At 46.4% G+C, this 20,893-nt stretch overlaps 1 protein-coding gene across 7 annotated transcripts in view; it reads left to right on the top strand.

The window, feature by feature from the left end:
- Positions 1 to 20,893, top strand: part of DAB2IP (DAB2 interacting protein) — a 151,665-nt gene that overhangs the window by 47,484 nt on the left and 83,288 nt on the right. For all 7 annotated transcript variants that reach the window (XM_064728037.1, XM_064728039.1, XM_064728041.1 and 4 more), the window contains exon 3: positions 15,294 to 15,412. In XM_064728037.1, the coding sequence (XP_064584107.1) occupies positions 15,294 to 15,412 (119 nt within the window). The remainder of the gene's footprint in view (positions 1 to 15,293; positions 15,413 to 20,893) is intronic.

The raw sequence follows: 20,893 nt of genomic DNA, 5'->3' as shown, positions 1-20,893 counted from the left end.
GGGATGCCGTTCTTTGCTTTAAGCAGCTCTGTTACTCAGTGTGGATTAAATAAGGGCAGCCATCACAGGGGTAATACATGACATTTGTCTTCTCTGAGTTCAAATCCAGCCTCATCTCATTTCTCCCCTGCGCCCCCTCCGAGTGTCACTGCATTAATATGAATGGCTTCATTAGGTACAGTTGGTGCTGCTGCCCAGCCTTCAGCAGATGTCTGACTTTAGAAATATATTCTCCCTCACCTTCCTTCATTAACCAGAGGAACATTAGCAGTCAGTCCACTCCAGCCACTGGGAATAGTAATTAGTGCCTTAGTTTAGTGGTAATGGGATTATTACTTTTGAGCCTGCTGTTGTAGGTTTGGAAATTGTGAGCTTTTCATATTTTACAGCTGATTGTTCTTCCCTGACATCTCCATCCTTCTGCTGTTGAGTCTCCAAGGGCCTGTGAAGCTCAGGAGCCATTGGTTTCTGCTATTTTGGCAGTGTTGCATTCCCAGATGCTTTCTTTCATTTCAAAACTAGAGCAAACTAGGGTGGAAATTTGGGAACTTCCCTTCCCATGCAGAAGTCTGCCAGGCAGGTTACAGATAATTGGGCATTGTGGTTTTTGAAAACAAGAGCTCCTGTAGTTTTTGAATTATAGAATATAAACCTTGAAAATCAAGTCCTGTCCTTACCCCTTCTCCTGAAAGAAATTTTTAATGAAGCTTCTTAAACTTGGGAAAATCTCTTCTAGTCCTGGTTATCTCATGCTGTACAGGAATTATTTTCCATGTAAATCCCTCCCTTTACTTCCATGCTCTCAGAGCTCTGTATGAGCTGATGCAGAATGAGAAATTGGAGGCTCCAGCCCCAGTGAGGCTGGACCTGGGCTGAGCTCCTTGTCCTGATCCTGCTCTCAGAGCCATGTTCAGATTCCAGTCTCCACTTGCAGTGGGCAGTGGCAGCAGCTGCTGATGCTGCAGGGCTGGGGACACCAAAGTGTCCCTTCCCCATGCCCTGGTTAAAGCCCTGCTTGCAGGAGAAGGCAGAGAAGCATTTTGCCTCTCTGCATTGAATCCCAATAGCTCCAGGTGTGCGAGGGGTTAAAGCTGAAGTGTGTGGGGTATTCTGTCAGACTCAGGGGCCAGAGGCTGGGCAGGTCTGCGAGTGCCAGTGAAACCCCTCCTGTGCCCCCTTGCAGGGCAGTGCTGCAGGGGAGGATTGGCTGAGGCTCGCTGGGAGCACTCACTGCCATCCCATCGAGCACTGCCATCTATTGACTCCTTCTGTTAGAGCCCAATTTCCTTCACTTGCTGGGAGAATATCCCAGGCCAGCAAAGCCCAAATTGCCAAAAAACTTGAGGAGGCATCTGTATTCTCTCTTTTACTAGATAGAATTTAGGATTTCTTTCTCCAGTCCTTTAATCCTCAGTTCTAGCATTAATAATTTGCTTTCCAGGAGCACCAAAACCATTTCAGTGCTTCTTCTGGTTGAAGCCACATTGGCCTCAAAAATCCCCCAAAACCACAGCAAAACAGTTTTTCTTCTCCCTGTAACATGAACTTGTTTTCCTGCAGTTTTCCTGCCTGGTTGGGCTCAGTACACAGCTGAATTTGCAGTGATCCATCATAAGCTACTCTTACAGCATTCCTCCATCTATCCTGGTTTTAATCCTTGATAAATGAAGTATTAAATACTAATGGCAGTAAATGGAAACTCCTGGAGAGATGAAAGTGAAGAGCCCTTCTGCCATTCCTCTTCACTGAACATAATCCTAAATAATGGGAGCCCAGTTCAAGCTGCTGTGGACAAGATATTGAAGGATTTTTTTCCCCAAGTTTTTGCCTGTGCATAATACACTGTATTCTCCTTTTTTTTTACAGCAATCATGTAGTATATATTATAATGATTTGAGAGATTCTTTGGAGAATTTATGTTCCTGTATTATGTGGAGAGTAGAATGGCACTTCCCTCAGCGTGATCACCCCTCTTTAATTGAAATGTAATTGTTTACTAAACCATTGCAGCTCAAAGGGAAAATTACTGTCATTTTGGTCTGTGGCTGCATACATTAAAGTGCCCCTTTTGCAGGGATTGAATTCTAGGAGAATAGGAACATTATCACAGATGATATATAAACATAAAGCCATTATCATTAAACTGTCAGCTGCAACTGACTTTGGGTAACCAGTGCTAGTGGCAGCAAGAAATATGGAAATTACTTGGGAGAATGTATTTGTCAGTTCAGTCACCACTTCTGCAACAGGACATGCTTGGAAGCTTTGGGGCTGTGAGCATTTCAGGGATTGGAAGCAAAATGAGGTCATTTCCAGCCTGTGCAGTTGTTTGCAGTCCCTTGGCAGGAATCAGGAGGGCCCATCTGGCCCTCAGAGGGTTTGTCAGGTACCCAGCACCAAACCCTGCACCTGAGCATCCTTGGGGAGGGATTCCAGGTTGGTCCTTACCACCCTCATCTTCCTGCTGGGAAAACTGAGGGAGGGAAAACTTAGCTAACTTCAATTTGATCATTCTCCAAAGCTCAAAAATACATCCTGAGCTGAATTTCTTCCTTTCTAATTCCCAATCCTGGTGTTAAGCACTAGCTAAGCTATTCCTAATTACCTCTCTGGAATCCTCCTCAGTTTCAAGAGAATTAAATATTCTCCAAATTGATGCTGTAATGTGAAAATGAGTAAATGGGTTCCTGGACTCCCAAGTCCTCGTTCCTAGGGCAGAAATGCCTTGATTTTCTTACTATCTCTGCCAGCACCTCATGTTGTCAAATTTCTAATTGCTTGTTATTTAAATTAGAGCCTTCTGCCTTATTTTTCTAAGTCATCTTATTAACGTAAATCTGTGAGTATTTTTGATCTTTAATTTTTGCTGTCCTTTATGAGACATGAGATAAATTCTAGTTAAGGTATGAAGGATAAATTTCATTTTGAAAAAGGGAATCTTTTTCCCTACTCAGTGCTCCCTAGCACAGGGGTTGGAAAGTGAACTGACTGTAAAGATATTTTTAATTCTTTGAGTCTGACCTTGTATCTTGAATTTTTTTTTTTTTAAGTAAACTTGGAATTTCCACTTGGGGAGTACTGGAAAGCAGCATGGTCAGAGATAGGAGGGACTGTCAGATTTTAGCACAGAGCTGCAGCCCAAACCACTGAGGATTTATGATGTGCATCAAGCAGGAGACAAGAATGACAGGATAAAAGACATGGTGCTATGACCTGCTTCACTGGAAGGGGCTCAGCAAGGCAGGGTATGGATTTTTTCCCTTTTTGAACTGAGTATGTTCCAGGGAGGTCTCTGTCAGAGCCTGCAGCTGTCTGAAGGACAGTTTTAGAGAAAAGAAGAGCACAGGGCTCATCAACAGCTTAATTCACACTCTGGGGCCATTTCTCTACAGATTTGTGAGTGATCCTGCTGCAGTTTTTGTGGGGTTGTGCTTTTGATTGCTGTCACACTGGGGGGCTGGGACAGCAGAGGGTACCCAGGGCAGGGCTGGCTGTGCTGTGGGCACTGAGCAGGGGATGGGCCATGACCTGGAGCCTTGTGAGGATCCTCACAGGGCCCAGGCAGAGCCCTGGGTTAACCTGCAGCTTCCACTGAGAGGGAAATGCACAAATCACCCAATTCCTGTGCCCCAGCACCACTGAAATGTGTTCTGGGCTAGGGCAGGAGCTCACGTTGTTGCTTCCCATGTGAAGCTTGGGCAGTGGATAAACAAGGAAATTTGTGTTTCTGGGGAAGATAAAGTCAAATCCTGAGTGGGAAAGGGGAAAACAAATGTTTCAGGAAGCTGCCTGGCTCTGCAGAGGGTCCAGGTGGGCACAATTCCATTGGTTTTGTTCAGCTCCTCCAGATGTTTACACTTTCTCAGCCTCTGAGGACTCTGCACTGATCCCTGTGGGCTGTGTGGAACCCATGACTCCAGCAGGGCTCAGGGTCCCAGGGGAACAGCAGCAAATCCTTGGAGTGGGACAGATTCCTTGTGCCAGGAATGAGAAGGGAAGGAGTGAGAGTGAGAAAGCTGCTCCAAACTCCCCAGAAAGCCTGAGCAAGTTTTTGTAGGATAAACCTGTGTTGTTCTCCTGATTTCATGGCTCTCCTCAGGTCCCTCCATTCCTCCACTCCTGGGGAAGCAGTGGTGTAGCCAGATGAGAAACACCAACAGCTCCTCTGTGTTTTCATGGAGAGAGCCCATGGGAAGAATATTTAACATTTAGGCAGTAAGTAGGGCTAATAGGAAATGCTAATTCACATTTCATTCTTTTGATGAGTGTATATTGAATGATAATTACAGTGATAGTACTTGGCACTTCTGTAGCACCTTTCATCTGGAGCTGTTAAAGTGTTCTGCCAATCTGAATGAATTCAGGCTTGCAGGCACTGGGGGGTTGCAGTTTTCCATAATGCCTCAAAATAAATGGGAAACTGAGGCCTGGGAGGATGACACCACTTTCCACATCATTCAAAATCTGTGTGAAGCAGCTGGGGCTGTGTAGTTCTGCTGCTGGTCGTCTCATAAGAAACAAAACCAACTCAAGGCATCACTATAAATGGGGAAAGTGGTTTAAACCAGCCAGGTGACTGCCCTTTACTCTCTAAAACATGTTTGTTTGGCATTTTTTGTGGTAATTTAACAATTCGGTATACACTTGGGTGCTCTGGTGTATTTTTGTTTGAATTCCCCTCACAAAGACAGAGAAAGCATCTCAGATTCTCCCTGCATTTTTCAGCAACATACTTGGATCCATCTCCATTCTTTAGAGACATCTCCTAAGGATGATTTGAACAGAAATGTTCTTTTCAAAGCAACTACAGGAAAACATTTGATATTGTTTCAGTCTCTTCCCAGGAAGCCCAAGTGCAAACAGCCTGGACTAATTGATAGGCTGTAGGGAGGCAAATGGACCTGACTGGTTTCATTTCTGTGGAGTGAATGAGAGGCAGAAGGTAAACAAACAAAAGCTTCAATTTGTTTAAACCTCTGGGCACTGAAAGCTCTCACATTGCTGGTAGCACAGAGAAAAGAGGGCCATTAGAATATCCAACATGACAGTGTCCCTTTAATTTGTTTCTGGGTCACAGATAAAGAATTGTCCTGCAGATATGAAAGGTAGGATAATAAACACATTCCATTCTCCCTTTCAGTAGCACTGCCATTGTGCTTTCAGAAAACAAGCCAGAGTGGAAGGCATTATCTGAATCTCCTGGAGACTGGAAGATGAGTGCCCATTGCATCAGGACCTTCATCTCTGAACTTCCATTGGGGATTTGTATTGCTTTAGCTCAGGGATATTCAATATTTGCTTAAATGCTGAATTCATAGAAATGTGTGTCATTGCCACAGTCACCCTGAACAGTTTTCAATACATTTCTCCCAAGTTTTGTTTCTGAGACAGATTTTTTCTCTAGTTTAGAGTAGACACTTCTCCTTAATTGCCTGAATATATTTTGAGCTATAATTCCTTGTTCTTTCACTGCAGTTGGTTCACATGGCACCTGTGGACTTGGGTAATAATGAGGGTGCTGTGACAGGAAGCCATGGGAGAGATGCCCCAAACCAGCAGTGATCTTGTTGGTGTTGTCACCCGTGGAAATGGCTGAGCTCTGACAGACACGGAGGAGCTCATGGCCTTTGGGTTGTTAGGAAATTGTTTGGAGGTTTCTTTCCCTGCGTTGCAGCCTCGAGTGAGGCAGTTTGTCCAGGTGGTGCCACTGTTGTTCCAAACCCCGAGAGCTGGGTCTGCTCCCTGCTCCCCTGGTGGCTGCCCGGGCCCAGGACTGCGGCTGCAGATCCGTGGCTCTGGGTGGAGCACACTTGGGAAGATGACAATGATTTCTAGATACTTTTTTTCAAACTTTAGTTGCCATGGAAACGAGATTCCCTTTCTCCTCCATGCTGTCACTTTTCCTCAGCGCTGCACTCTGATAAGCAATAGGCTGTGTTTGTCCTCCCCACTCTCTTTTTCCCAGTGATATTCATGGCTCAGGCATCAAGGATAATTTCAGAGAGAGTGGGAAAGCTCTGCTGCTTTTCCTCAGGTGTTCAGGTGTTCCCAGACCTGGAACTCTGCCAGAAACTTTCTTGTCTTTATCTTCCTCCATAATTACAGTGGATCATATCTTCCCTGCAACATTTTTCAAAGCACCAAGGAAATTAGCTCCAGAACTAATCATGTCTTTATTTCCTGAGTGGCTCCGTGCAGTTCCCTACATGGCTCAGCAGAATGGGATTCACCCTGAGCAGTGGAACCTGTCCCTGTCCCTCCCTTCATTCCTGCCTCTTGCCAGGTCATCTCCATGGCATTCCCATGATGGCACAGCCTGGCCTGGCTGAGTACAGGAATTTACTTTGCATTTCCCAAGGATCCCATGGAAAAGGTGAGGAGTGACCCAAGGATCCCATGGAAAAGGTGAGGAGTGACCCAAGGATCCCATGGAAAAGGTGAGGAGTGACCCAAGGATCCCATGGAAAAGGTGAGGAGTGCTGGGTACCCGTTGCTCCTGGACAGAGGCCATTTAGACACAAGAACAAAAAAGTTTTTGCTGTTGTTAGGGGGTGTAGGAGGAGACCTTCATTTCCTTCCTGAGAAACAAGGGAGTGCCCTGCTGGTGTGGCACTGGCTGGCACTGAGGGACAGGGGCTGGCCCTGCCCTCGGGCCCTCCAGGAGTGAAACCTTCCTTGATAATTAGCAACCAGGTCAGAAATAGTTGAGGAAGAAGTGAATGACACTTAAATCTGCCCTGATAGAATTGAAATTTCCTGCAGGGTGACAAAATTCTGCTTTAAAGATAGTAAATCCACTGCTAATAATTAGGCAAGAAATAGTGACTGCTAAGACCCAAAAATAGGATCTGTCACTTGCAATGTCTGTCTTATTATTTTGAGGGATAAACCAGCAGTGAACTTAATTTTTGCCTCCAGTTCCTGAAGGATATTCTTTTTGGTTTCTATCTTTCAATGTGAGTGTTTTAAGAGAATTGTCAGTTGTGCTGCCTCACATCACCTTCCTCAGCACCTCAGCCCAAAATCAGACACAAAGTACGAGCTGAGGAGGGAAAGAAAAGGAGTAAAGGTGGAGAAAAAGAGCAGGGAGTAGTCTTGCCTTGGTTTTCATTTCTCTCTGAGCTTTCTTAATCAAAAAGCTCTCTGATCTGTGTGTTCTGAAGGATGGAGAATGCATGAAAGCCAGGCTGGTACTCCTGGAAATATCATATGTGTGTTATATTTATCCTCCCATTGTAATTTTTCTCCCTTTTTCCAAAGCTGTAAGTAGGAGCTGAATCAAACTGAAATAATCGTTTTCATAAATTCTGAGATGAGGATAAATGAACTTCATCTTCAGTATTTGCACAATGTCTGGGAAGTGAGTTGTCTAGGGAGGTAGATAGGGGAATGCAGGGCTGATGTATCATCTGAATTCCAGTTGGTATTCCCCACACCTTCACAAAAGTGAGCATTTTTGTTTGATTGCAGCTGTAATTATTGCTGAATACAAATGTTCCAATTTAAGCTGCAGAAATGTGGGGAAAGTCTTTGAAGCCAAGAGCATCTGCCTGGAACATGAGTTTCATATTTGAATGAGTAACTTTTACTGCAAAATTACACAATGAATCCCTACATTCAAAAGATAATAATATTTTTTTTACTCTAAACACATCATCTACCAACTGCTTTTTAAAATTTATTGGCTTGGCAGCTGGTTTTGTAGGAAATGTGTTTCTAAAAGCACACAAGGTTTGTCAGTGCAAATGAGGCAGTTGGTGTTGGGGTTCCTGCAGACTCAGAGCTGGCCATCAACGTTGTGGGGAATGGGCTTCTCCCTTCCAGGACCTTCAGGTGTTGGTGAGCAGGGAGGTGCCTGGCACAGCAGGACATCCATGGCAGCTCCAAGGCCACACATCTCAGTAGGGAAAGCAGGGCTAAAACACACTCATGAACCAGCTTGCTCTGCATCACACCCAAAGGTGGACTCTAAAAGGGAGCAGTAATGCAAAGAGATTTATGGAGATGGTTTCCCCTCTCCCCTGTGTGTTTATTGCTCATGCTGGTGAGCTCTGATACCTGTTTGACCAGGACTGGAGGGCTGGCATAGGAGTGAGCCCTTGGGCAGCAATCCTGGCTTTGCAGTTTCTCTGGGCACAGTCAGTGCAGCAAATCACTGGGACAGCTGCCCTCCCACCTCACCAGCCTGCCCTCCTTTCTCCCTCCTTGGACAGTAACCCTGAGGCATGGATCTGCCTGGGGACTGGCTTTTAAAAGGCATATTCTCATTCTGAGATTGGAAAGAATTAAATTAATTTCCTTTATGTGAAAAAGGACCTTTTTCCTGAAATAGAAGGGCACAATGGTTGATGCCAACTATTCCTAGACAGGTTTTGTGCCTGGTGTGATTGTCCTGAGCCCAGTGACCCACTGGAGCTGCCCCACAGAAGCAGCTCCAAAGTGCAGCTCTTGAAAGCTCCTGGGCTCCTTGGTTTGGCAAAACCCCAAGGGACCTGGCTCAGGATGTTTCAGAGTTTTGGATACACAGCCTGGCCTCTGGGGACTCCCTTGTGCCTGTTAAACAAGGAAACTGCTCCCTGCCCCTGAATCCTCCTGCAGGTGCCAGCCTGGCTTGGTGTCCCTGGGCCAGGCTGTCCCCAGCCCTGCTGTCTCTGGGGGCATCACTGGGTTTGCTCTTCAAGGCTACTTGCATTCTCCCTGTGTCTCTGTTTCTGCATCTTTCATCCCTGATTGCTCAATTACCCTTCTCCTACCTTCCCAAGGAATGTTTATCTGTCTTGTTGGGATGTGAAATGTTGACAGTGTGATAATTACAGAGCTGGGAACAAATAATCCAGAGTAGTGTGGGTTTGTTTTAGTAGGAGAACAAAAGAATCCAAATTGAAGAACCAAGTGATCCCTGAATAACAACAACTGTTGAAGTGTGGTTGTCATCTGGGCTCTTCCTGACTCTTGAAATCCTTCATCCTTTATTCATGTCCCACCTGTTCCCTGTCCATGTTCCATGGAAGTCATCAGTGCTGATGGGAGAATCCAGAGCCAGACTTCCCAAGGTTCCTGTTACTTTACCAAAGGCTGGGAAGGGAATCTTCCCAGAACAGAGAAGGAAGTGAAATTCTGCAAAGAAGCAGTTAGCTGAAAATATCAGGGAGAATGTCCAGAACTGAGGGCAGAGGGAGAAGACCCCCTGACCAAGGCAATTTCAACAAGATAGGTAAAAATCTTTATGAAAATGGAGCTCAAGCAGCAACCCTTTATTGACCAGAGGTGGGAAAGGGATGAGATGTTGTGTGTTAATGTGTGCTGCTACTGCTGCTTCTCTGTGATTTGCTGATACTCACATGTGTGAGATTTGCCACATTCATAATTAACCCCCAGTGCCTCTCATTTGATGTAATTCCAGCTTTCCTGACCTGGCTGGACCCACACTGTCCCCTGGGTGACCTGGGGGCCATCAGTGCATCTTCATCTGATTTTCCAGCTGGGTGTTTGCAATGACACTGCAGATCTGATTCATCTCTGGCCGTGGCAGGGCAGTGTTGCTAAGCAGCATTTCCAACCTGAGCTGCTTCTCCCACTCTGGGGCTGCTGCATGGGCTGGCTCCTCACAGCCCCTCATGGTCCTGCCTGCTGGATCTCCATGTTCATCCTCTGGGTCTGACCACAGACAGTGGAGCAGCAGGATTGGAGTTGTTATTGCCAGTTGCCTCTGGCCATGCAGCGAGTTTGCAGCTGTTTTGTCATTCCTTTGGGGTTTAACCTAATTCCAAGACACTTCTGCCTCAGAGGGGCTTTCCTTTCCCTCTAGGATTAGGGTGACATCAGTCAGAGCAAGTGGTGGTTCCTGCTCCTAGTGAGACATCAGGGGAGGTTTAGTTGAGATATTAGGAGAAATTTCTTCATGGAAAGGATTGTCCAGTGCTGAAACTGCTGCCCAGGGGTTTGCCATGTAAACAGAATGTGGAGGTGTTGGTTGCTAAACTTGCAAAAGTTTCATTTCCTAAGGTTTTTGCAGGTTTCTCATAAGTTTGGGGGTGTCTTCAGCCCCAAGGTTGGCACTCTCTTGTCTCCCATGTGCCAAGTTCAAACCAGCCCCCTGCAGCCCTCAGGTATCCTGGAAATGCCATTTTTGGGGAAGGGAATCCCACAGGAACCATGGTCACCTGCACTCCATCAGCCCTGGCAGGAGCAGAGCTGCAGGATGGCAAAGCAGCACCAAAGTTCAAATCAAAAAGAGCTGGCAGAAATAAATGATATATGAAGTGTTTGAGGGGCTGCAGACACTTCCAGCCCTGTGCCTCTAACACTGAACAAATGAAAAATATTTGATCCATAAAGGTCAGTGCTGTGCAGAAATTCCCTTCCTGCCCTGCTTCAGTCCAGGGACCACTCAGGGGATTATTTCTATTCTTGGGCACAAATGGTGCCTAAACTCAGCCTCAGGGTTGTTTTGGGCTCTGCATTCCTCAATGCAGTCCTGTTCTACGGAGAGAAGGGTAAAAATGAGCACTTAGATGTCTTTACCTCATAAAAAATGGCATCAAATGTTCCCCAAAAAACGTTTCTCTTTTATTTTGAAAGCTGGGACTAACATTGGTAATTGTAGAAATGGGTAAACTCACTTGTTTGGAACATTTATGGCTATAAAAGGATGCTTAGTGTTGGCACAGCTCACTTGTTTCCCAAATACAAATATTAATTATCCATTCAGTGGAGCCTCAATAAGAGGGTATTTCCATGTGCTGTGGAGGAACAGAAAAAACCCCAAAGTAATTCCAGAATTAAATTAAGTTTAATATAAAAAATAAAAATTGTAAAACCCAGAATGAGGATGGATCTGGTGGGAAAGATTTACTCCCAGTTTTATACCTTATCCCTGACATAAGGTATGAGACCTGGGATGAAAGGCTGCCTTGCACACTTGTACTCTCAGCAAACACTTATTTATAGCAGTTTCCTAATGATGAGTAGTGAAAAAATTCCTGATGTCCTCTCATGTCTCCCAGAGTTGAAATTTGCTTGAACTAAAACAAAAGAGGTGGAAGAACGAGAAAAATAACCCCATCTGTTCAGCAGTTCCTGTGATGTGCCTTTGTGGGGGCTGTTCTGTGTGGGTTTGGGGTGAGAGCAGAAGCCAGGTCTGTGTCTGTGCTCCTGCCTGACCATCCCAGTGCCCTCCCAGTGCCCTCCCAGTGCCCTCCCAGTGCCCTCCCAGAGCCCCAGGCCAGACCCTCACTCTGCCCCAGCCTCCCCCTGTTTTCCTGGCTTAGAGAACATGGGGAGCTGCCAGGGCTCTTCCAAAGAAAGCTGCTCGTGAGGCATCCAGCCTGATTTATTGATATATCATTTTTAAAATTTCATCTCTATTGTGTTTCCATGGTGCTGAATTTTTACCTTTATAACTTTATCCTGTGGGTTCTCTGCGAGCGAACATTATTGGTGTGGGAGTCAGCTCCAGACACAAGACTTGCATCATTACTTTATGTTTAATAAAACAGGAGCTCCAGATTTTGCTGTCATTAACACTCTGCTCAGTTTTGTCCCCCTCCCTTTTTCTCTCTCCTTTCTAGGTTTTTTTTCATGTTGCCCCAGGGCGTGTGGAATTCTACAGTTCCTGCATCTCAAAGGCATATGGTGCTGATGGGTTTGCACATATGCTTTAAAAGTATTATAATACCAAAAATATTCAAACATTATAATAGAATATAGGATTATTTCCAGGTTCTAGAGTAATTGAAAATGCCAAATTTGATAAGGAAGAAAAATTTAAATGAGAGTCCCACCTTCCTCAGTCTGCAGTGAGAGGATGGCATTGGATTTTGGGTTTGTCAAATATGTAAGAAAAGAGTCCAAATCAGAGCAGATTTAATTGTGCTGTTTTGAATTGTGCCATCCTGTTTTAGCTGAAGTTGCTGTGATTGTGATTAAGCCATTCCTCAAAAGGATTTGTTTTGTTTTCTTCTGCCTTCGTTCTTTGTGTCTTATTATGACTTCAGTCAGCTCTTGTGATTAGAGCGATTGTACTCCGGGCTGGGAGATGTCAGAGGCAAAACAGCAGAAACAAAGCAAGAAAAGCAACGCCCTTGCCCTTGCCAAGTGAAATCAGTGCTCGCTGGGAGCTCTGTGTGCTCCAGAGGAGCTGAGCTGCCCCAGGATCCATGGCAGCGTCCCAGGGACACCCCCAGGGCAGGGCTGGGAGCGCCCCGGGGCAGTGGGAGCTGTCCCGGCCATGGCAGGGGTGGCACTGGGTGCTCTTGAAGGTCCTCCCAAGCCAAACCACTCTGTGATTCCATGGTTCACACCTTTTTCTTGCCAGGCCTGATGAGTTCTGTGCCACATTGCTCTGTGGGCTTGCAGGGATTGCACGGGGCCATACTTCTGCCCACAATGATTGTCTCTAAAGAGCCTAAAAGATCTCCTCTTGCTCAGACTTTAGGCTGTGCAGGGATGAATTTATATAGCTGGTACCTCTGCTTCCATTGTAATAGATATTTCAAGATTTATTCTAGCTGAAGGGATTCTTGGGCTCTGCAGATTTCTATTTTTTGTCATTTCATAGAGACTATTAACTTCTGAATGAAACCTTTCTCAGTTACTAGTTTAATCTTTGCTATGATATTTTTTCTGGTGGTGAATGCTGCCCACACACAGGAAGACACAATTCTGCCCTAGACAGCTCTCAATATAAACTTAAAAGTGTATAAAGAACATGCATGCAAAGGGCAGCACTTTAATTGCTGGAACTGCCAAGAATGCAGCTCAGCTAGAGGAGCAGGCAATGCTCAGAGGGTGGGATTAGCCTTGTTTGTCTGGAGATCAGAATCAAATGTTGTTTAAAGTCTTAAATGAAGAAGAAATGGATCATGTCCTTATGATCTCACTAGGAAAGCTCGGCGGTCACACCCCAGGTCAGAATCTCTCTCTTGTATTTTCACAGACAAACTTCTGTCTTTTTTTCTTACCCCACCTAAAAATTACAGAAGGTATTCATTCACACATTAGGCTTTCTGATCTCTGGTGTGCACTATGGAGGTGCAAAGTATCACTATAGCAGCATAATTTATCAGCATTAAAATCTCTGACATCTCATTCTCCCAAGGAAGCTGGCACAGAAAATGGAAAATGGCTCCGTGTGATCTCCTTCTGGTGGCAACAAATGTAAAAACAATGGCAAACAGAAGTAATGTCTCGCTATAACCCTAAATTCTAATTTCCAAATCATGCATGAATCATGGAACAGTTGTGGAGATGTGGAATACACAATTGAGGGGAAAATGTCACCATTGGTTGTGGAAGGCATTTGGGTTTTTCCTTATCAATGCCCTGCCCAGAGCTCAGAGCTATCCCTGGATGGAAGAAGGGCTTGATAAAATGAGGACATATTTGTGGGTGGGCTGGCAGTGGTGAAGGAACCCCAATCTCTCATTCCTGGGCCAGAACCTTCTCAGCAGCAGAGTTTAGGGCAGTATCAGGTGTTTGGCCAGTCGTGTACGTTGGATTTTCCCTTCACAGCAAATATTGGCCAGTGTCCATAGCAGGCAGCCAGGGCCTGGTCCAGTCAGAGGAACAAGAGCTTGGGGAGTTGATAGGGTGAGTGTGGGGCTGATACCACGCTGATACAAACAGTGTGGGGCTGATACTGCACTGATACCGTGAGTGTGGGGCTGATACCACGCTGATACCGTGAGTAGGAGGCTGGCTAAGGTCTGAGTACTGAGGGAAATATCTTAACAATGCTCTAGATAATGCAAATCCTCAAATTTGCTTCTCACAGCCATGTTTCTCTGTACTATAAAATTCTCTACAGGTGTTTCTCAGGGACAGAAGCCTTTTGAAAAGGCCTTTGTTATCTCCCACGTTGGCTTTGTGCAGTGTGACAGAGTGTGCGATGTGATGGCCCGTGTGTTATACCTCCTGCTATTTCAGTCATGCAAATAGCTCCGGGAGAAATATTCAGTCCACACAGATGCATGTTACATAGCTCGTTTGTAAGTAAAGTGGCACTTGATAAATGTGAAACACCTTTGGTTATCTAGATGTTTGAAATTCTTGGTGCACTTACGAACAGGGAAGTCACTTCCATAATAAGAGCCACACAGAGTGCCCAGGGAGATTTTGCAGCTTGAGAAAGACATAATGTGAGCCGTGAATACCCGAGGTGGGGAAGGAGTGTTTAAATGGCATGAACAAATGACAGGCTCCATAGAAGTTAGACTGTGATTATCGCCCTGCAAGACGTATTAAAGGTATTCATTTGTAAAAGTGAGCTGCTAAGGATCCATTCCTGTGTGCTGAGTGGAGAAACTCCCGAGGCTCCTGCCTGGAGCAGGGGGTGCGCTGTGGGCACGGCTGGGATGCTGCTCTGGTACTCACACGTGTCGGGAGCTGGGCTTGGGCTGGGGAAGGGAAGTGGTGTGTGCACAACCTCAGTTCTGCGGGGATTTGCTGAGCTGTTCGTGTGAAGCTGATCTGTTTCTTTAGTGTGATGGTCCAGGGAAGGAATACGCCTTCAGGCTTTGCCCCAAAATCCTGGTTTCTCTTTAAAATGTCCCCCCACTTTCCCTGGCCAAAGTGCTTGACCCTCTCGCACCATTCTCATACACTGTAGGTGCCGGCCAGCACAGTAGTACAACGCTTTTATTGCCTTATTTAGCGGAGAGATTAAATGTAATGTTCAGATTATGTAGAACATTAACTCCTAACAATAAGCAAATAACACATTAGAAGCTTTGCTATTAAAACGTTTGGCGCTGGCTCTGCCGCGGAGCTCTCCAGGAGCCGTGACTGGTGTTCCGTGAGGGAGGAGAGGAAGGAGCGAGCCGGGGTCTGTCCTGGACGGCGGTGCCGGTACCCCGAGCCCACGGGCGCGGTTCGGACGGGCTCTATGGAGCTCCATCGGTGTCAGCGCCGCAGCTGAGCCCGGCCGTGCCGGCCATGGCCGCGGGCCCGGGGGGCTCGGAGCAGGTAGCGGAGCCCGCCCTGCCCGTGTGCCCGCCGTGGGTGGCGCCTGGGCCGGGGCCGCGGGCAGCCCCCGCTGCCGCCGGAGCCGCCGTGTGCCGGGCTCGTCTTTCAGACGGGTTTATGGGAGCTGATGGTTGCCAGGGCAACGGAGGCTTCGGGGAGTCTGGCGCGCCGCAGCCCGGCCGGCAGCGCCGGCAGCAGATGTTGGCTGACGCCAGGCGCTGCCAGCGCCGCTCATGCGGGAGCTGCCCAGGACGCTGTGCCCGCTGCTCGGGCGGCTCCGCTCCCGCTCCCCTTGCCTTGTAATTTAGTATTCTTGTCTCACCCCACAGGGGTTCCTCAGCCGTCGGCTCAAAGGCTCCATCAAAAGGACAAAGAGCCAACCGAAGCTCGATAGGAACAGCAGCTTCCGGCACATTTTACCTGGCTTCAGGAGCGTGGACCATGAAAGGTAAGGGCGCGTTTCGCGGAGGGTGTGGGAGAGAGGAGAATATTGATTTTTCCAGCTCTTGTTAAGATCTTCCTTATCTTATTCAGAGCGAGGGCTGCGTCTCGATAGAAGTAGACTCGGTTAATTGCAAGAGGGGTAGTTTTAATTTGTTGTTGAGGGTACGGTGCAAGCCCTCCCTTTTCAGGGTAAATTCCAGGTGCAGAGAAGCCTGACAGCTCTGCTTTCTTTTCCCCAATATAAATCCTGAATTGAGGCACCAGCGTATAAATAGCACCGAGATGCAGCAGCCAGAGCCGACTGATGCAGGTGAGGGAGGGAGGGGAGGGATGCTCCCGCACTGGACTGCGCCGATCACAACTGGGTTACACACGGTAGGAACAATACCGTGGAACAATAACAACCATAATCTCCCCAAATCCCCGTCTCCCCTCACACACATCCGTCTCCATCCCGCCTTGGCTGCCGTCATTACACCGAGATGGAGCCTCGGCTGTGGCCGGAGCTGCTGCTCCTGCCCGAGCCATGACAGGAGCTCAGCCCAGGAGGAATGTGTTGCAGGGAATGTGCAGATGGATCTGATAAGGCATTTCACGTGGGATGGGCAGTATTGGAGCAAATTGCGAGTAAAATAGAAGAGAAATGAGATCTTTGAGATTCTTCAGCTGGTTAGAAAGTAGAACAGCTCTTTCTTTAGTGGATTTGTGTGTATTTATGTCTGTGTAGATAATGTTAGTGTGAGACACGCACCGTTCAAGGTAAATTCGTGTGTAAATTCACATGCAGATCAAGGTCATGGTTGGGGAAGACAGATTCCTTTACAAACCACAAACCAGTGGTTTGCTTCCAAAAGGAAGATCTTTCAACCTTACACAAATCATTCTGGGGACTGACAGAAATACTGAAGCGCTAGGAAAAGTCTGTCTAAAAATTCCTTCAGGCTGGACATACCCTGATGTAACCAGTTCAGAGCAGAGCAGTTCAATACACCAGGATGGTACTTGAGAACCCATTGAGTAAATGCTTCACTTTGAAAAGCAATGACAACTTACTTTGTTGTAGCTGTACTTATTCATTGCAGGGGCCATGAGCTTTTGAAGCTCCCAAACAACAATTGTCAATCTGGATTTTTCCTTACCTGACCTATTGCAGCCTCCTAAGCTTTTCCCTTCTGGATTCTGCAGGTGAAATGATTGTGCTGGTTAGTGCCGAGTAAGATTTCAGGGATTACTGGCTGGGCAGACAGAGTTGTGTGATTCCTGTGCTGCAGTTTTCCCAAACGCTCGAAGTAGGGCACTGTGTTCCAGAGGGAAGCGAGCGGAGCCGGGTGCCGGGAATGTGCCCACGGTGCTGCTCCAAGAAAAGGCAGATTAGGCAAGGCTTCCCTTCTACCTGGGTGAGTTCTGTTCCGTTTGTGACTTGGCAGGATAGGACACGGGAATTAACTGTTCTGGCCAGCCCTGCAGCCAGAGTCATTTCCCAAATTAAGCCTTGTAATTTCCCTGCCCTCCCAGCACAGCAGCCCGGGGGCTGGCTGGGCTTCCCGAGACCCAGATGTACTGCACGTTGTCCTTAAAGAGGCTCGGGAATCCTGAAGTGAATTTGCAGTGTAGAGCTTAAAGGGTGGATTAGAGCAGAGATGGCACTTGGCAGCCTCGAATAACCAAGGATTTGCTTATATGAGTATGAGAAACTGAAAATGAATTATGCCTCTCATGCCCGAGACCTTCTGTTAGGCAGGCATCTCTCAGAAATGCACTTCCTCTGTGATTCACAGAATCCCTGAGCTGCAGGACACTGGGACTCAGAGCTTCTGACAGCAGGCTCTGAGTCCCTCGCTGCCATGGCAGTGTCAGACCTGTCAGGTGAGCAGGAGTCCTCTGCAGGAGAGCTTGGCCTTAGGGACTGTTGCTCTCAGAGAGGTGAAAGCAAAGCAGCAGCTGGGCCTCTCAGTCACGCAGCGAGGCTTTGGTTACAGAAGATAATTTTATCTTTCTGAACATTCCCATCCCATTGTATGTGCACAATGTATATGAAAGAGCTCGGGTCTCTCAGATCATTCTCATGCATTTGCTGCTGTGCTTTTCTTGCTTGTAATCCAAGAACTGTTTCAGAGAAGCATTTGGTATTGGAATATTTGCCTCTTAAATATTTGATTCTTGACTCCATCTTGTATGGAAGCTGATTGTTCAGGAACCACTCCTCAGCTCTGGAAGTCACCATTATAACAGTGCTCTGTTCTGGAGCGTGGGCCAATTTCTGTGGGAATGCCACAGCAAAATGAATAGTGCAGTAAATTCAGTCAAAACACTCCAGGTTGAAATATTAAGCTACAGTAGATCCTAAATGTTTCTGTTACTTGGCTTCTTTGTATCTAAATTGGGACTGTTCCTGCCTCTTAGCTCCTTTTTTTCCCCTTCCTTGCATGTCTTGTTTCTCCTGCAGATGAATATTTGAAATACATGAACTGTGCACATGCATGTTCAGGCAGATAATGACACGGATGTGGTTTGTGTGTGGGGCAGAGAATGTAAACAAATGTATTTCACTAAATTACTGTGGGGTTCAGAGGGATGCATTTGGCCACATTTTGCCACACTGTTTTTTTTCCTGTTACAGTAACAATAATACCATTACTGATAGTAAAAGAAGCAAAATCACAGCAAGTGTAACTCACCTTCTGTATGAGGGGTGCATTAATATTGTACAATCAGAATATGTAAATATGGGATCTAAAGGAGGATTGTGGAATGAGTGTTCTTTCAATTTGCTGGCTGGTTATATTGCTTGTTAGAGCTAAAAAGGATTCCAAGAAGTGGCTTTTTGCTAACAATGTCTCCTGCCTCCTGATTTATTGCAGCAGCTCACTAAGTTTTTATCGTAGAGCTCTGAATGCTTGGCTTTGTAGTGGCCTCTGGAATCAGCCACAAATCAAGCATTTGGCAGATGGATTTTTCTTAATTGGACCCACATTTCTCCTACAAAATTTGTGATGGAGAAAATTTCTGGGTTGGCCATGGAGCACAGGGCATAGAGCCAGAGAAGGGAGAGAAGGTTGTTGTGCTGCAGTTGTTCATTATTGGTGGGGATGTATTGCTGGTGATTTTCTGGTAGTGGCAAAGGTGATTTTATACCAGCACTGAGAGGGCAGGGCCACAGTAACACTGTGTGGACAAGTGCATTCAGATTGCCTTGATTTGGTGAAAAATGGGTACTCTGGGTAACTCTGTGTTCTGATGGAATCCTGAACTGATCATTGCTGGAGACACCTTTCCTCAGTGCACCTAGAATCCATTTAATGCTACTCTGGAGTACCAACATTTGTGATTATTTTGCAAGGTTTTTGTTTTTGTTTTTTATAATTCCAGGAGATAACATTCTATTTAAGCTTTTATTGGCACTACAAAAGCCTGAGCATATGGTTGATTGTTAAATGAGCCTCAGCCTTGGAAGGGGTACAGCCCTGCATTAATAACAGCAGCAACTTGCACTACTGAGACTTCCTCTTTAAACTCCTTTTTGTCTTTAGCCCATCCAAAATTTTGACTTCTAACCCCCAGAGAGAAGAGGAATTATACAAGTCATACTGCAACACATTTAGTTTCTATCTCATGCCCATGCTGGCTGTTGTAGGAGCTTTCCATGTGCACAAAGCTTATTTTGGTGCACCAGCAGCTGATGCTGCTCCTGCAGCAAACTTAGTTTGGGAGTACTTGGAGATCTAATTTGTTTATTCCCAACAAACCTGATATGCCAAACATTTTTAAGCAGGATGAAATCGGTTAAGTTTGCTGAGAATCTGGTGAGTGCTGCATGGTGAAGGATGAAGTTGCTCTGTTTCCTCTGGAACTGGAAAGAGGAATGACTCACCCTGCAGAAGTAGGGCACTGGCAGACCCCAGAACCACGGAGGGCTTTCAGATCTGTGTGAGCAATGCTGGAGAGCTGCTGCCTCAATGGTGTTATCCAGGGAAACTGGCTGAGCAGGGAAACCACAGCAGAGGGAACCTCAGCAGGGTGGCACTGACACCTCACTGCAGACAGCCAGGCTCTGGCTTTGGTGTAATGAAGGCATTGAGGGAGCACTGTGCAGTTTGTGTGGGGGAACCATCCAGCCCCACCAGCAGTGACTGAAATGCAGAATAAAACCTCTTGCACAGCCAGGCACATCCAGCAGTGCCTCGTGTGACACTCCATGTCATTCATGCCAGGGGTGGTGCCTGTCCCCACTCCCCCCACATCAGGAACAGGTTTCAGCAGAAAAATCAAGATTCAAGGGGAGTCTCAGAATTCAGACTGGCCTCATGCAGTACCTGCTTTTATACCAAGGCTGCTTTGTCCTGGAATAAGCAAATCAGCCTTTTAATGGGGTTCCTTTGCAAAATATTTCTTGAACCAGAAAGTTAATTACTGATCTCTAATTAGTGGCTGTGTTAAGAGGCTGGAGTAAAATCAGAGAGAGCTGCTTTGAAGGGGAGATGCAGGAAGAAATTACCATTTCTCTCCATAAACTGTGATGTTCCTCATCTTCTTCTCATGATATCAGGAAGTTTAGACATTTTAAAAAGGAGAATGTTGTTAATGGAAAGAGGGCATTTTGAAAGGAAGGCATTGAAAGAATCATAATAACTCCAAGGGAGACAGCAATGTGGGGCCTTTCAGCTTCTCCCAAGGCAGCAGCAAGGTCCCAGCTGTTCCTCCTGTAAATTTGACTTTTGCAGATACCTGTGAACTTGTATCAGAGGCTGCCTGAGGTAGATGCATTCCCATTCTCAAGGGATACAGAAACACTTTCCCTTATCCTACACATCCAAACCAGCTTCCTGATTGAACAGGGGGTCATGCCTAAAGCTTTCAGTAAAGGCTGCATCAGCTCCTGGTAATTCTTCAAGTCATAACAAACGTCAGGGGAAGGGCTAAGAGGCTGGAATGATTTTCATAGAATCATGGCAGAATTTTCACAGGCTTTTCCCCAGTTCTGCTTCCTGCCAGCCCCGTGCCCCACGGGGTGCAGCCGGCGCCTTGACTCGACTCGGAGCCACGGAGCAGAATTAGAAAATCCTTCCTGCTCGGGCATATGCAGCACTGCTGGGATAATTGGCTTCATGCATCTTACAATTAGCTTGCAAAAATATGTTTTGCATCCCTGACCTTTTCTCTATACGCAAGGCCATTGTTTCCCTGTCCTGCTTAATTACAAAATAGAGCCTTGTGTGAGGAGGGAGATGACATCGTTGGATCGTCGGCTCTAATTTGACGAGACATCGTAATGGGGAGTTTTCATACCGAGGGCACTGAATTAGTGTAGCGTGAAGCCACATTTCTGCAAACCTACTAAATAAGGAGAAGTTAATTTTCTGCTCTATCTTTTTGACATTTGTAATCAAAGCATTGTATTCCAGCTGCAGATGGTTAGCACATGAGGGATGTTTGGGGAACGCCGACAATCGCGAGCCATTGTCTGCGCGGCCGAGGATCAGGTTGA

This window comes from Zonotrichia leucophrys, chromosome 17 (genome assembly GCF_028769735.1).
Source record: "Zonotrichia leucophrys gambelii isolate GWCS_2022_RI chromosome 17, RI_Zleu_2.0, whole genome shotgun sequence".
Taxonomy (NCBI): Eukaryota; Metazoa; Chordata; class Aves; order Passeriformes; family Passerellidae; genus Zonotrichia; species Zonotrichia leucophrys.
This window is presented reverse-complemented; position numbering and strand designations above follow the sequence as displayed.